We start from the raw sequence: 17830 nt of genomic DNA on the forward strand, positions 1-17830 counted from the left end.
GTCTGGTATAGGTTTGTGTTTTGGATTTATGCTGAAAACATTTTATAATATAGAGATGTTTTTGTTATTGCTGAGCAGGATTTATACAGAGCCGAGGCCTTTTTGCACTGTCAAGTTGGCAAGGAGGTTGGGAATTAATGGGAAGTTGAGAGGAGACTCAGCTGACCCCAAGTGACTCAAGGAGTATTCAGTATATCAATATATAAAGTAGGGGGAAGAAGGAGGAAGGAGGGGATGTTTGAAGCTATGGCATTTGTCTTCCCAAGTCACCATTATGCATTATTGGGCCTGTTCTCTTAGAGATGGATGAACACCTGCCTACCTAGGAAGAAATGAAAGAATTTCTTGGTTTGGTTTGCTTTGCTTGTGTTGATGGCTTTTGATTTTCTTGTTAAACTGTCTTTATCTCAACCCATGAGTTTTCTAGCTCTTGCTCTTTCAGTTCTCTCCCTGATTCTATTGCTGCAGGACTGAGGAAGCCTCTACAAGGTACTTGGTTTCTGGCTGGGATTAAACCATGACAGATACATTGATATCTCTCTTTTAAGGAAATTTTGAGGAAACACTTTTAAGATGGACAAGCAGTAGCCATACTGTATCTAACATCAGTATTTTTCCTGTCTTGATGTAAAAAAAAAACCAAAAAAAACCCCCAGGAAAACTGTTTTATAATATTGTCCATCTATTGATCTCAAGATGCTTTGCATCATAAAAAATTCTGTCACAGTGGGGAAACTATGGTACAGCAGGGACTCAGTGCCAAAATCACATGCAGGGCAGGATCAGGACTGTAAGCAGCCTCTAAAAGGAAATGAAAGTGGAGTCTGACTGAATGGACAATGTGATATGTCACACATTATATAGTTCTTGAATCTTTACAAAGAAGAAGAAATAAGCACATGTGGAATGAAAAATTTGTTATACTTCCACATTTTGAAATATTTCACTTTCCATATTGCATATAGAAGGAAATGTCCACAGCTTCAACAATGATCTCAAAGTTGGAGATATGAATGCCAGACTGACACACAATAATTGAATCCAGATAACACAAGCACAAACCCAAAGAAACAGACTTGTGCACATGGTTATAAACTAAATCTTGTCGGAGGTTCACAGCCATAGTAACAGTTTGTCAAGGATTAAACAGACTAATCAAAAAGTTAGCACAGAAGCCGCAGTAGAGCCATTATTCAACAATGTCAGACACTCAACACTCCCATGAGTGTAACTTTGTTAAAGCTGTCGGTTTAGGGTTTCATGGACACGCTAACAAAAGTGCTGCCAGTGTTTGACAGGCCACAGAAACTAAGCCAATGATCCTCTCCAGTAGTAGTTCCATCACAAGGGGAATACTGGAAAGGAACCTAACAAATTTAATATAGTATTGCCTTAATAAGTCTTGTCTCTCTTCTCTGTGGAGAGCAGTATTGATGGATGGGTAGAAATAGCCAGATTCAGTAAGCCCATTGCTACAGTGAAGGCTCATGAGTCACTGGTTCCCTGGAGGTTCCTTGAGAAAATACAGGGACAGTTTGTCACTTTAGCATAGGAGAGACCAGATGGTACAATAGCACATTTCCAGCAGTGCTCTAATCACTGTGCAAAATACTTGTTTCAAAACAGAAGTGCCATGATGTTGCTAGGAATACACGTTCTGCTGGTAGCACAGTCAAAACAGCAACATCTTGTTTTCTTCATGCCTGTTCTTCCCTCCTCAATTTCTTCTTTAGAGTTTTGATAGTATTTAAAGATAATTGTTATCTTCCTGAGGAATCATGGCTTCCATACTCTTTGTTTTTATTTCCATGTCTCCTGACTCACATAAAACAGGCCCTACACTAGACTCCTTAAAACTCAGCATACACATAAAGGACTTTGAAATAGGGTCAGGATTCAAAGCATCTTGTAGGATTAATCATCTGTTATATAATATCAAAACCTTTTTTCTATACATTAAAATCCTGAGTTATCTAGGTCAGAAAGGCTTTTTATGTTCTGATTTCCTGCTTAACACCACCACCACAGTACAGCTGCGAGGATTTAAATTCCTGTTTTACAAAGTGAAGACGGAGTTATCAGTGCAAGGGAACAGGGCAGATGAGTTGTTCCAGTACGACTGCACCATCTCCAAGCTCTTGCAAATAGTGTTTGACAATGCCTAAAAGACTATATACTACTCAAAACTTGGAAATTAGAAATGGAGCTTCCTATAAAATCTTCTTAATCATGAAAGAGTACATTTTGACTCAATGTTGTCTGACTTAAGCACATAGACTGGATTTAATGATGTGACTATTGTTGACAAATAACTGATTCAAAAGAAAACAAATTCTGGTACCACTTTGTAACCACTCACACTTCATTAGTTTGGGTAGACACAAATATCACACAAATCCAGGGAAGCTGGACCTTCTTAAAGTTGGGTTATTATGAGGTACACATTCCATATGGTGTCCCCATGCTCTTCAGGGAAATACTTATGTCGAATTGTGACTGAGCAAATGACTTCACGTGATATAATTTCCTCATCATCTTTCTTAGAATTTAAAAATATCCAACGTATTCAATTAAATTCATTGCAACAAATGGTGCTAAATTATTCTTGTTAAGACTGAAAACATGAGGAAAAGAAAAGCAAAAGATCTCTTTGCAATATTTAGATATTGTTATTGATGTTGTCAAGTCACATATTTATTTTTGGCAGGTCACACATCACTCACTAATCACAGTCATTTTTATACAAGAAACTGATTGGAATGGGCTAGGATACAGTCCACTGCATCTGACCACCTTTAAACGAAAAAGAAATCCTTTTAAAGAAGTCTGAGATGTCTTTTAAAAATAATTTGGCCAGAAAAATTCAGACTTAACACCTTTCTTCAAAATTCAGCTATTTGTAAAAATAGAAACATTTAGCAGAAGACAGCCTTGCTCATGCTAAAAATGCTCTGAAAATAAATTTCCATCTGAAATTTTCCTAGGTTTCTGCCAGTTTGTGCTTGAGTTCTACTAGCTCACAGTGCCCTTCCTTAAAGTTTGATTCGGAAGAATTTGAAAATTTGTGTCTCCAGAAACAGACACAGACTGCTGTGTAGGTGGATGTCCTGCCTGCTTTTGGAGAGAATGCTGAATTTACAGGTTTGCAAATAGAATGAAGAAAAAAATCAGGTTTGAAATTGCAGAAATTTTTGGAAATGTCAAAATATTTTGACCAATGAGTTTAAATTTTCCAACCCATTTCTACTAGGAAGTTATTGATTTTCTTTTTGTTCACATTAGTGGGAGGGGACAAAATTTAAATGAGTATATAGTATAAAAATTTTCCCTCTAATAATATGTTTATATGGAACCATAACAATGATGTTTAAAACCTTCCAATAATGTGGACATAATGGGTTATCTCAAACAATACCAGAACAAAAGCAGTGAACAAGACAGAAAATACATCAAAATATAGGAAATACATATACTTTGGATAATATCATAATTGCTGTTCTTCCTCTGAAAATTCAGTAGGCAGAAATACAGAAAAATCCCCACTTCAAGACTGTTTCCAATGTGCATTTCTATGGATGGATGTGTCGTAGAGAAATTTGTCTTATATTTCGTAGATGTATGTATACATATTTATGCATGCTGCCAACAAAATAAGCTTTGTTTAAATTCAATTTGTCTTAGAGCAGCACAGTATGGATTGATAGCTTAGTGTGTTATGCAAGTGGAAAGATTTCATTTGGAATATATGTAAGCAGGTTTTTTAACAATTCTGATTTAAAAAAAATCCCAGATGTGTCAGTATAATATTACTGATATTGTTTTAGCTTTCTTAATGGAAGAACTAAGTTTGCTATGATTGTTTATAGGTCAACCAAACACATACACTTAAAGTCCCACATAAAGAGAGAAACAGGGTGTGGTGGACATCATAGTCTACAAACATAAAGGTCTGATAATTTGTTTTCAGTAATAATACTTTTAAATGGTACAGACAAAAATGCAAATTAATGCAGGAAGCTTTTGCACCTGAAAGTCCACATCTCTAACTTGAAATGCCATAAAAAATGCACATTAAAAAAACCCTCTCTATTTTTGCAAAATAAGCGCAGTAATCAGGAAATGTAGAACTAGGAGTATAAGACTTTAGCTCTGTTGCAAATTCTGCACATACCTACTATGTGCTGTTATCATCTCTGCTATTAAACAGTTTTACAAATGCTGTTACCTTCCTGGTGAGTCGCCATTCTCATCAAACAAGATCATGTCCCCAGAGACCCCGGTAAAGTTAGTCTTCATGAGGGATTCCAGGAGTTTCCGACCATCTATGGGCTTCATGGCATCACAGAGGCCCACGTAGCCTGGGCACAAGGACAGCTGCATGTTGTGGAGCCCATAGGCCATGGAGTATATTGCATTGATTACAAAGCCCATCTTGGAGTCCTGAACATGCTGGGTCCTCAGAGTCATCTGGCCTGTCAGAGAGCAAGCAGAGGGTTTAGTGATGGGATACAGCCAGATCTTCAGACGTCTGCTGGTGGCTTAATTGTTAACAGTGGGAAAGGTATTTTAAATGTCTTAAATAGCTCATAAAAGATGTTTTTATTGGTACACATGCTGACCATGTTAGAATAAAAATGAAGAAAGGAAAGTAGAGGTTTTCTTTAAATATTGTATTATTCAGATATATTTCTCTCTACAGCTCATCAGCTCACCTTGATAGTGGAACCCTGGAAAAAGTTAAAGATAGAATCTAAAATGTTAGGCTTTGTGCTTTCCCAGATCAACTGCACCTGCGTAAGCAGTATGATAAATAATATAATTGTTAGATGTGATGATTGTTTAATAATTAAATTTAATTATTATATAACCATAAGAAGAATAGTGAGAAACTATGTTGGAAATTCAGAGAGGGGCTAAATTTATGTATACAATAGAACAATATAAGTTTAATAATTAACATGAAAGTTATGTAACAATAGAGTATAAAACATGATCATTTCGGATGTATGGTCGGAGTCAGATTTGGGTTGAATATACCCTGATTCCCAGAGCTCTTAATAAAAAGCATTGCATATAATCCCCCGTGATTATGTGTTTCTGAACGCTAACAACCTCACCTGTGTTGATTTTAAAGTACTGCTCTTTCATGTGTATTTTTAAAGCATGCACCTTGGACACTATAACATAATATATTAGGGAACCCAGGAACTTCTCTCCACCTGCAGAAATTTCTTCAAACCTTCAGAAATATTAGTTGAAGTGTAAATGCTAATAAGAGGTTTATTCCCTAGAAACCTTATAAAAAAGTTCCACTTGTGGAAAATCAGTGAACTCTGTTGCCCAGAGAAGTTGCCAATGCCCCATCTGTGGCAGAGTTCAAGGCCAGGTTGGGTGGGGGCTCTCAGCAGCCTGGTTTGGTGGAAGGTGTTCTTGCTCATGGCAGAGGAATTGGAACTACATTATCTTTAAGGTCTCTTCCAAGCCATTCTATAATTCCATGAAAACACTTTTGTTTCAGAGACATGGAGCTAATCCTGTGCAAACAGAATGACCTAGGCACCATCCCTTTTTTGTACCAAAAGTTCCCCCCAATATTTCTTCTACGTTTCTTGCTCTTCTCTCTTTACCCAGTGAGGATAACAATGCAATACAGATGAACACATTAAAATATCTGTGAAGGGTTTGACAGTGTGGGTTAGGCAATGACTCTGTTTAGCCAGAATTGGTGAAAATTACTTTTTTTTTGGCTTTCAAAACATGACGTTTGCATTTCTATTCTCTATATATGCTTCTGTAAAATGCACAGAGAAAAGAAATTCAACAGCACCTTGAATATCTTTATTTTTTATATCACACTGTTATTACTAACACAGATTTCCTCTGTTGACAGCACCAGGCAAACTAAGGAAGGGTGGGTTGGAGATTTTCTTTCCAGCTGCACTCTGGCCACAAGATCTTTAATACTGGGGAAGTGAGAAGAGTCAGAGATAAAACAACTGCATCAATGGTGCTGGATATTTATCTGACACCTAGAAACATTTGTCTCTGGAGACAGAACAAACAAAAAGCTCTATTAGAACATTTGCTCTGCTTTTATCAACCAAGTGGTGACCCTAGGAGCTAGGGGGTCCCTTGTGTGGGCAGCCCAGAGTAAAAGGAGTGTAAATAACCTGTCCACTCCATGAGAGTATGCCTGCCACAGAGGCATTAGTGAGGGGCAGGGGTGGTGCTCACACCTGCCCATCTGAGCTGCAGAGGCAGCACAGTCTGAGACGTATTTTATGCCATGAGAAGATTGAGGCACAGACAATATTTTTCTTCAAAGAAATGAAGGCTAATCTATGACTCTCAGGGTGGCCTTCATCTAGTTTAACAACATCCATCCAGAAGACAAGAACCCATTCTGATGGGTAGGCACCTTTATTGGAAAAGGGTAAGAATCTCCAGCTGGTGATCAATCCTGCCGTAAAGCAGCTGTGACTGCATACAAGCACACCTTTTCAGTGGTGAACAATGACATCATCCCATAGTTCTAATCACTAAAATCTATTGCAGCACTGGAAACACCAGGAAGGGTAATAAAACACATAGTTAGAACTGAAAAACATTGTGTAGAGGTCAGAAAGTAAATGAAAGAACTGAAAGATTCCTTTTCCCCCTCTGTTTTATGTGGAAGCTGGCACCACCATTTCCAGTCAACCTCAGGAGCAGTGATTATTAACATTTTGGAACGCTAAACAATACCAACTTGAAGTATGTTAATGAAAAAAATAAACTTGGAAAAACACACAGTGCTGCTCATTTGTTCTGTTCTACCAAGGTATTTCTTTTCCCTAATTAAAAATAATAGGCATAAAAACTGCAACAGTGGAGTACATGTAAAACCCATATTAATTGAAATTAAGTGGAAAATTGGACAAGCATATTACACTGCAATACATAAAACTTGTTTTAACCAATTATTCATCCACAAAATTAGCACCTTACACACCATGCAGTTAATTACAGTAGCCATTAGAATGAATCAAATTTGCATTGGCAATATTATTTATCATAAAACAATATTTCAGCTGCTTTATTGCATATGATTGCTTAAAAATCTAATAACTTGCTTCTTAATTCTTGCTCTCCACTGGGCTTTGTGCTTCAATTTTATGAAATTATTATTCTGATTTTCTTTAAACACTGAACCTCATTCCGTTCACCTGATGATTTATAATGAGGCTGCTTAGCTCTTCCTAGAAGCTGCTGGCAATTGTCAATGGAATTGTGAGGGGTTTAGCTGCTGTGAGAATTTTAATATACTTCTTGCAGCTGCAGAACACATTCACCTGAGAAGTTCATTGCTTCACTTGGCCATATAGGGACAAATTCCACCTGCCAAGGTCAGTTTATAGTACCACAAGATTCTGTATTTAAGGGAATATCACAAAAACTAAGACAAAATAATTTTTTTCACTTTTTTAGTATATTATAATAAAGCCTTTAAAAATGCCAGCATTAAAAAAACCCAATCAAAACCAAATCTAAAAGTTACTTTCCATCCATTTTACAAAGTATTTTGACATGCCAGACTTGAAGCATATAAGTAACCCTTACCCCAGTAACCCTAGCAGTGGTTTTAAGGGAAGGTCAAACACACAAGCTAAAAGGTAGCCTCTTAACAATAAAAACAAAAAAAAGTAAAAATATTTTAAATCTGTCTCTGCAACAATTATACTTTAGGTAGCCTTAAACACATTATTCACTCAAGAGTTCTTGCATATTGCTACTGCTGGAGCTCTAGCACATGTTCTTGCCCTTATCACTCATCCATGAGTGCTGTCTTCAGTCAAGAACCTTTCCTGACACAAGGTCATGACAAGGAAAGGTGGCACGCATGAATTTAATGGGAATGACAGTGTTTGGAATATATCAACCTATTTATGAATCTATGCTGAAGTTTTTAAAAGGTCACATAGTTGATAGGACAAAGGGGAATGGCTTTAAATGGAAAGAGGTCAGGTTTAGAGGAAGAAATTGAAGGTCATGGGAGAAAGTTGCCCAGTTTAGCTGTGAATGCTCCATCCTCGGAAGTGTTCAAGCCAGGCTGGATAGGGCTTTGGTCTAGTGGAAAATGTCCCTGCCCATGGCAGGGGAACTAAAACTACTTGATCTTTATGGTCTTTCCTTTCCAGTCCAAGCCGTTATATTCCATGATTCTATTGTATGATTAACTATATGGAGAGGGCCCAGCACTAAACTCCTCATCCAAATTTGTTCTTTTCTGTTGTCAAGTCTCCAAAGCACACAAATATGTAGATGATGAAAAAGAAACATGTTCTTTCACTGAGAAAGTGATTCCAACTAGCAACGGTTCATTTCTTGGATCTATTTAGAAACAATTAGTGTACTTATGGGCAATGATCCAAGAAAGCACTTATGGATGCTGTTAGTCCCTGTGCATGGTGAGCCAGCTCTGGACTGCTTCCCAGGCTCCTGAGCTACTCCAGCAGCTCCCAGAACTGGTGGTCCTGGCTACCAGAGACTAATAAAATAGTTCTTCTAGGAATGATCCCCTTCTTTCAAATATCGAAAAACAAAACAAACCAAACCTACATCTTTGAAGCAAATTCTGAAATGTGGCTACTGCTTCTAGTACTGAGCATGAAATAAGCATTCTTTAATAGATTTCATCATTTTACATATTTTTGATGTAAAACTTCATTCCTCTTTTTTTTCCCAGTTTTTTACTCTCAAGAAAGATGAAATACTATTTTTTTTTGCTTGCCAGCTTGTTATACCACAAAGCCTCATCAAGCAAGGATGTTGAAGAATGCAAAATTACTGTGGTTAATATGTTATTTGTGCTTTTTAACTTTTCCAAAGATGACAATACTTTGCATTTTAAAGAATTAATAAAGGGTAAAAGGAAGAGTGAAAATAGTTTACATTCCAGGCAATCCCTCAACCCCTTATTTAATTCCCTGAGGAGAAAGAGGAGAACAAAATATAAGACACAATATGGGAGAATATTTTTTTTCAAAGTGCAGAGCAATTTGCTTGCTTTGCCATGAGTTTAGCACTGAAATGAAGGGAAATTGTTAGTTATTATTACTATTATTATTATTAATAATAATAATTTAAAAATTCTCAGTGATCAAAATGTTGTTTATTACAAAGTCATAAGAGGCATTACGGTGAAAACCACAGGCATATCTTACAGCCTCCAAATATTTCATAACATTTCTCCATGATTATATCACAATTTAGTTTCTACACAATTTCCATAAATATGCCATTAAAATATTCAGCGATTCTTTGTGATAAGTTTTGTTTTGAGGGACAAGAGGCTGACAGAGATGAGTTTTAGTTTTGCTGGCAAATGTGTCCCAATTTCACATTCTGCTCACTGTACTTGAAGTCCATCAACCAATGTGTTTTCCTTTATTTTCTTTCCTTTGCTTTAGTGAATTTCTTAAGAAAAATCAGGACAACAGTAATCTTTCAAAAAAAAACCATGGTAGTGTCTGTCTTCTGCAGGATCTAGTGCGTGTCTTCTTATCTCTGTCAGCAGTCCATGTTATGCCTGTTGTGCTCCTTGGGAGCACGTGGAACTTTCCCTGGATCTGTATGCTCTGGATGACATGCCACCAAGTCAGTCATCCCAGAAACTTGCGCTGAAGAAATGTGTTGTGTCTTGTAAAACAGAGGAAAAGTTGTACACAAGAACCATATTGTTCATATCTAGTTAAATTGTCCTTTGTTTAAAGATATAGGAAAATACCTGATTTTGGAACCTTTTCCAGAGTCTATTATCAGAGCTTTCTAGCAAAGCGATGTGAAATGATAAAGTAACTTTCAGTTCTGTATAATTTGTAAGGTTCTGGGTGTATTTTTCTACTAAAAAATCAATTGCAGTAGTTTATTTTTTTCCTATTTTAATTTATTACAGGCTCTTGGAGTGAAGAAAAGAGGCATTTTTTTGCTCTGTGGGAAATTTCATGCAGTTCAAATATCCTTTTTCCCTGGGAAATGTAATTTTGATGCTGAGGCAAAATACATAGCATAAAAGTGAAACAATGTGAAGGTAAATTAAAAGCTTGAATCAAAGCTTTTCAGTGTTACTGAGATAAGAAAACAAAGAAATGACCCATTTTAATGCTGCTAGGGAACATTTTTGAAATTTGACAAGGAAGTACTTTCCAGTGTAATTCCCTCACCCAATGCTTTTGACCAATTCTAACTCACTCTTCCTAAATGAAAGCCAGTATCAGCGCAGTTACATTTTACATGCTGGGTAGCACCAAAATGTTCAGAATGACTGAGAGACCAAAGTCAATGTATTGAAATCCAGAGGTGACTTTAAAAAGCTTTTTTCAGAGTACTTATCTGACTTTGGTGTTTTACATCTATTTAAACCTGCACAGCAGCTGCTATCTCAGAGCACTCACAAATCTGCTGAGAGCTGGACCTTCAGCCCTGGGTGCCCACAAGACAGTGGCAGTCTGGCTTCTCTTGTCAAGTGCAGTATGATCAGCAAAAAAGAGTATCAGCCACAGGTAGTCCTAGGAGAAGGTAAGTAGATACCTATTTCTCCATATAATTTTCTTAACAGTGCTATTATTTCTCTACACAATTCAGTTTCTTTGGTCACAAATTGCGACAAAGCTCAACTGCTACAGGTACAAAAGTACATTAAATAGTGGCATAAAACTCTCTGTACTTGCAAACATGCCTATATGAATTATTTTAATCTATATAGAAAGTGGAGCTGCTGAGAGAAAAGAATGGCAAATTGAAACATCCAATATAAAATGTATATAATCTGAATAAATGTAGTTATAAATTAATTTTTAAGGCTAGAGAGACATGATCCAGAAAGGCTCAGAAAGGCAGTTGGAAAAGGAATTGCAATATAAGGAGGTCATGTCAAGAGTATCATCACATACATCTAATATATTGAAGGAAGAAATCAGGGAACATAAAGGGAAGGAAAAACAAATGTAGTTTTGTAGTCAGACTTTGGAGAAGCTTGATGAATTCTTTAACAACAATGAGAAGATTCAAGATATTAAAGTGTTCGAGTTATTGTTGTGTTAAATTCAGGATTAATTAATATCAAAAAGGCTTTAAAAATATAAACCAGAGCATATAACAGTTTTTAGTGTCACACTGCTTCTTTCTCTGAATCAAAAAAAAAATAGCAACACGTCTGTGTGGGCTCCTGGCTCAGATTATATCAGGCTGCTAGAAAATTCAGATCTGGACTTATGCCTTACAGTTGATTTGCCTTTGGAAATTTCTGGATCTGACCCAGCATCACTGTAAAAGTAGTAATAACCGTGTTTGAGTTCCAGGTCTGAAATGTGGGGCATAAAAATGAGGGCTGGAACATAATTAGTCTTGCCAGTGCCCAAGCATGAATATCAAACTCAATGACACACAGGATTTATTCAGGAGAATTAAAATGCTTTCCAATTCACTGTTTAAAAAACAGAAATTAATTTTACCTTTGCTCTACTTTTATTTGCTGTCTAAAAATAAAAGTATAGGAATGCTGAGCCTGAGGAATGTGATGTTTAAATGTGACACATTCCTTAAAATATGGAAAATACCTTTCCATTCTGACAGCACTTATGTTTTGTTGGCTGAGTTTTGATTAAACCAATTTTGGCATTAGAGCCTACATTTAATCAATAGATTTGCATGTTGCAGTGCAAAAGACTAGACAGTCATGTTTTATTCCTTCATTCTATCTGGAAACCCAAAAGGGACATTTGTTAAACCAAATTTCTGTTCATCTGAAACCATGGACTTTCTGTGTGTTCCTTTGTACTCATTAAAAATGGCTGTAAGTGAATGAGATTCAGCAAACAGGTAGATATTTTTTGCACTTTCATTTTATGTGCACATTTGTACCTGTAGCAGAAAAACTTTTCTCATATTTATCCCAAATTTCCCTAATCTCCCTTTCTGCAAATAAACTCATTTCTTCTTAATCCTCTTCTAAATTGCTTGGAGATACATTGGTCATCCTTCTTTTATAAGAAATTTTACACCCTCGGAAAAAGCACTTTTATCTCAGAGAAGACACATGGTTAATTCATGAATGGATTTTGGGATTTTTACACCTTTCTATGATGCACTCAGAAAGCTCTGCAAATCACTGCCAATCTCCTTTTCCTGGGAGCTGTAACCAGGACACCTGTACATCACTGTGTGTTCTTCTTCCCTATAAACCCTGTCTCTGCGTCCTTGCTCCCAGCCATGGCAGACATAAGCTGCTTTCCTCACTTTCAGTGCCCTCTATGTCTTGTTTGTGGCTGACCTTTTTCTGTGATGACCCAGCCTCCATAGTTTCCCTTTGTTTTCAACTTCACTGCTTTGAACAGAAGTATTTAATGTCAGGATCCTGCTGTAAGTACCTGCATGAGTGACCTATCACCTTCCTCCAGATTCTTTTCTCACTGTTCATTTACATGAAACTGCTATTTTTTTCTTAAGTCTGTAGTCTCTGCCAATCAAAGTAAGATAATTCAACAGCATCAGCCTCTATTTATTTACTCTTTATCGTCTATGACTTAGATCACAGATACTTGGGATGTGTATTCTGGTATTGCTCTGTGTTTGAGTATCACCATAAATTATGCTGTTCCATCCATGCCTCTGGCTTTTGCACAGCATGGGAAAAATAATATCACTTAACAGTGCAGGCAAAATAAATAATTTAAAAGATTGGTAAATGTAATAAATATGCTTCTGCTTCTGTGTCTTTGAGGACTTGCCTTTTTCCAGTACTGTCTATTGAGCCAGAGTTTCACCACATAATTATGTTGGGTTTTGCTTCTGCTTGGTGTTAAGATGCATTTTTTAAAACACCCTCACCGGGATGAAAAGGTACTAGGAATTCTGTCTAAAAGAAAGCAATCGCATAAACGTCTCATCTTCAAAGGTCTAAAGGCAATCAATACCAAGCGATTAGATTAGCCTTTTGAGACCTGAACCTGGCCACTGAGTGGAGTGAGTTACTCATCTGGATCACAACTATTTATTAACTTCTTTGAATTATGGTCTTAGATATTAAAAAAATCTCTGACTGGTGCCAGAGGTGAAACCAACCCCAAATCTTGTAAAATCCCTAGTGTTTGGAGGCCATTAAATGTCTCCTTTTACACATGCATTTTAAATTCTTTGTTCTGCCTCTTGTTCTTCAGAGTGGCTTGTAGCAACTTTGCTGTGTAATTGAACTGATTACACTGAAAATCAAGTCAGATAAGTCTGTGAACTTCTCACTTTCTGTAACGCTCCAGCTGGGCAGAAAATCAATGTTCTTAGCAGCAACAGCAGTGACACACATTTGGATTAGGCAAGTATGTTCTAATCTGCAAATGAAAAATGAGCTGGATCCTGACATTTTCATCTCGGTATGAACTAAGTCTACGTGTAGGAATGGAAACTTTTTAGTCCTTAATAGAAATGAATGGAAAAAAATCCTTTATTGTTTTTTGGATTCTCTTTGTTTGGATGATTTCATAATTTGATTATGCATATCATACGGAATAATGTATTAATTAATAACAATACCTTCCTTGAAAATGTCTATGAATGGTTTATGCTAAAAAGTGAGAAAAATACAAGTAACTGGAGATGGTTACAATTGTTCATGGCTTCATGTATTTTCTGTCACAGGGTTAAATGTAGCCTAATATTCTACTAGACAGGATTCATCAAAGCAAATGAAGAGATTTTAACAGCTAAATTCATAGCTGGTACATAGGTGAAGTGAGTTATTACTTAGATTTCAGCCATATCTTCCAGTGTTTATTTTCTTATTGAATAAACTTGACTATACTGTTAAACATTCTTTATGTTTTTGTGCCAACACAACTGGATTACAGAAAGCAATTAGCTTTGTTTCCCACTAATATAATGGTTACTACCTTTTATATAGACATATTCATTTAATAATGACTTTGTCTATTAACATCAGCTCTAAGCTTATCTTTTTATCTTTATTCCAAGAAGTAAAGAATTGCTTGACTTTTGATGTTGAAAATAGGTTTTAATTTCTCTCCAGCATTTCTCAATGAACTTAATCTCATTATTTGTAATCGTAAGAAACACCTGTAGCTTAATTTTTTAGTGTGCTTGGGGTTTTCAATATTTTTTTTAAATGCAGCTTCTGGAGAATACCATATATTTAATTAAATAAAATAAAGGACATATTCCTGTTTTCTTACCTGGTGAAGTCAGAACCAAAACTAATTCCTCATCATGTAGAAACTCTTAGGACAGTGAAATAAATGTGAAACATTTATGACCACTGAGGGCAAGTATCATCTTTATAATTATGAAGTCTGGTCTGAGGGAATTTAGGACTCACAACTTTGACTGTTCAAAATAAATAAATAGTAATATAGGAATTGAAAAGACATAATTTTCAAATTTGTATGGGTGATAGGAAATGAAGTAGAAACAACAACTACCATGCCAATTTCAAATATTCATGGTAATTTTGACCTTAAAGTCGCAGCATCAAATGTGTCACTCTTGCAATTCTCAGTGAATACATTTATGTCTTTCTTTCTGGTTAATCCACAGGAAATTCTGCAACTACAATTAACGTTTTTTCCCTACAGCAACAAGAGAGAATTAAAGCTTTTATAATCTGGTTTTAATTATTTTACTGTATGCATCATGGTCCAGCCCATGCCATGTTTTATTAAAATAAAACTGAAGAAAAGGAAATTAGAGCTATCTATTTGGAAACAAACCTTCTTTTCTATTAATGATTTGCAAATCAGAAGATTTGGATTTTTGCATCTTTTTTTTGTGTCTATGACATTCCTAGGTTTTAGGAGCCTATTTGAGCTGCGGTTCTTTGTGGGAAAGCTTCCAGCCATGAGTGCTATTCACACCAAACAATTCATGCTTAATGATTGTCTTTTATCCAGGACTGGTGAATTCATGTATAAAATAATATCTCCCTGCACCCCCATGATAATTTTTCTGTGGTGGTGAATTTTATTTTAGGTGCTATAAAAGACTCTTTAGGCACTTACATTTCATAGTTCCCAATTTTTCACATAAAACATAAATTAGATCCTCACATTGTTGGTAAAAGGTTAAAAAAGTTTAAATAGAAGTAAAAAAAAGTCAAATTGAAATGTTTTTTTACATGGCACACTGATGGAAACCAGGTATTTATTACCCTGCATCCAGCTATGCCCGCTGCATTGACATCTCAGGAAACAGGTCTATATTATCATGGGGAAATCAATGAAGTTTGCTGCTCAATATGCAGTAGCTGTCAATAGTGCAAATAAAAACTGTCTCAACCTGTGTTGGAAGGGTAACAGAATAAAAATAATGAGGAAAGGTGAGTAGAGTGCATAAGGTGTACACTGAGATTTTGGGATTCCTACATTCAATTTACATCTCTCTCACAAACTTCCTCTGAGACCTTGTCCAAATCAAAAGAAAGACTTTAAGATCATTAAGTAGGATTTGGGTAGGAGTTTGTGTTGTGTAAATTCAAGACTCTGATCCTTTAAGATATTTCTTTGTCTCATGGGTGTGTGGAAGATATTCACATTTTTACAAGGGAAGAACCCTTGGGGTTTAGAGCAGTGGTTGGGCTAATGCCCAGCACAGCACCACATTATCCCCAACACTTCCACAATACCAGAATACTAACACAATAGTATTAGTGACTTCTCAAGTGTCAAAAAGAGTTAAAAAATTTGCCTAGAAAGTTACAGATAAGGAGAAGGGGCTTGTGAAACAGTCCTCCTGGCCTCAAAGGAAGGACTCTGAGCCCAAACAAAGGATCATTTCCAGGTAGTCTGGAGTCTTCTTGCTGAGGCACTGAGTTGGTTCCTGCCATGTCTCTTGCCATTTGACTGGTGCCACAGGTCCCCATACTCCCCATGCTCTTTGGAATGCAAGACATGAGTGCCAGTTCACAGCCTAGACAACATTAGTACTGCTTGGCATCTCATGAAATAAAGAGCAATTAACAGAAGTAATAAAAAAAAGCACAAAAAAACCCTACAAAATCCCAGAAAAATGTACCACATCTCTCTATAGTGCAGAAATGACAATATGAGGGAGTTTTTGCTAAAATTAGTAAATTGAATGAAAATAATCAGTTCAAAATGGTATATCCTGAAATGACCCATGGCTGAAAGAAAACCTAATGACACTTTTAAAATCACCTATTTTCTGAAGTTCATAAATAGTCATCACTGCCATAAGGGCTTCAGACAACTTTTAGTATGTTAGCTCTCTCATTGCTTTTGTGAGCCAATGCAATATGATCAGCTTCTTTTTCTGAAAAGTACATTTTGTACCTTTTGCACCTCTGTACATTTGCACCTCTGAAAAGGTGCTGCTTTGTTGCAGCATTTTTGAAAGTGTTTAAGTGCCTATGGAGGTGGAGTAGCATCAAGTTTTTCAAATAAAGAGACCAGTTAGGTACTGAAGCTCTATCTGTTTCTTTAGAAATCAGAATATTTAAAATTGTGCTTTGTGTAACATTGAAAACCACAAGCATTGCAATTACAGCTTCTTTTCCTTCCAATCCAACTCACTGTTTCACCAGACCATGCTGCATCAGACCAGACCTTCACTCACATTGTTTCACTCAGCAGAATTAGTAAATTCACTTACTTGTGCAGGTCTTGTTGTATTTAGGGTTCTCTTGGGGAAACCCTTCCAACCGGCACTGGAACCTGTGCTGCCAAAACTCCTGAAACCACGGGTTCCGATGGTTGGTTTCTGGCCGGAGCTGTAGGTAGTAATCATCAAACCATTTCACGTCTGGGGACTGCAGCTTGATCGTTATCCCACCGACAGCTTCGTTCTGGTACCCTTCTGTCACGTCGTACCTGTCTGCCCAGCCGTCACTGCAGGGGTGAAGGAGAGGGACACCACTTTGGCCATCCAAAGGAATAAGGAAAGAGCTTCCTTAGCATTGAAAATCAGAGCCTAAGAGCACCCACACTAGCAGTTGTGGTTCTGAGTGGAGTCTTGTAAAGCACCTGTAATTCTTCCAGAGAAGGAATTCAGTGTTTTACTTACATTTGTTTGACATCAGCACCTTCTACTTAAATTATCTATTCCAAATCCTCCAGGTAGGGTAATTGAAGCAATGTTAAAAGTCACAGATCCTGGAATTTGCTGTGTACAAATGTATCTCTGCATCAATTAACCTCACTGAGGGGAGAAAACCTTGGGTTCAGCATTTCCCTGACATTGGGTTGATACTACTCTTACCTGGGAGGATGTGACTTTGAGGACAGGACCTCTCACTGTGCAAAGGGCAGGACTGTACGGCAGACCATGCCCCTACTTCTCGATGGAGCACAGCACAAGGAGCCAGAAGCAAGCCTTGAATGGGCTGGCACTGCTCCAGCAGAAACACCAGCACAGAGACAACATGCATTGCATCTGAAACAATTAATTCTCTCTGCAGACATGGCTAATGAAGCTGGGCAGAGCATTATGCAGATCCAGGTGTTGCTCCTATTTCTGTGTTGCTTGTGGCTGGAGCTTTATGGAGTTGTGTGATACTGTACTGCACACAGAATTTTAATCCCCTTCTGTTAACCTTTCATCTTGCAACACGCAAACCATAAGGAGACAGAAGCAACTGAGAACCCCACTCAAAAAAAATGTCACAAACATTCAGGGTAATTGCCATCTCCCCATTTCACAATGGATTCTTCTGGAAGTACTGCCATTTATGAAGTTTCACTCAACCCTAAAAATGTACATTTCTCATTAGAACAATTTCAGATTTCTTCTCTTTTATCATGAACACGATATTTCAGTTTTTCAAAGCTCA

General features: G+C 36.9%; 1 protein-coding gene across 3 annotated transcripts in view; it reads right to left on the reverse strand.

Annotated features, from left to right (window-relative positions):
- Window positions 1-17830, reverse strand: part of GRM5 (glutamate metabotropic receptor 5) — a 241976-nt gene that overhangs the window by 45768 nt on the left and 178378 nt on the right. For all 3 annotated transcript variants that reach the window (XM_058825063.1, XM_058825060.1, XM_058825061.1), the window contains 2 exons: window positions 16654-16889; window positions 4226-4472 (listed from right to left, as the gene is read on the reverse strand). In XM_058825063.1, the coding sequence (XP_058681046.1) occupies window positions 4226-4472; window positions 16654-16889 (483 nt within the window). The remainder of the gene's footprint in view (window positions 1-4225; window positions 4473-16653; window positions 16890-17830) is intronic.

Source organism: Ammospiza caudacuta, chromosome 2 (assembly GCF_027887145.1).
Source record: "Ammospiza caudacuta isolate bAmmCau1 chromosome 2, bAmmCau1.pri, whole genome shotgun sequence".
NCBI classification, from domain to species: Eukaryota; Metazoa; Chordata; class Aves; order Passeriformes; family Passerellidae; genus Ammospiza; species Ammospiza caudacuta.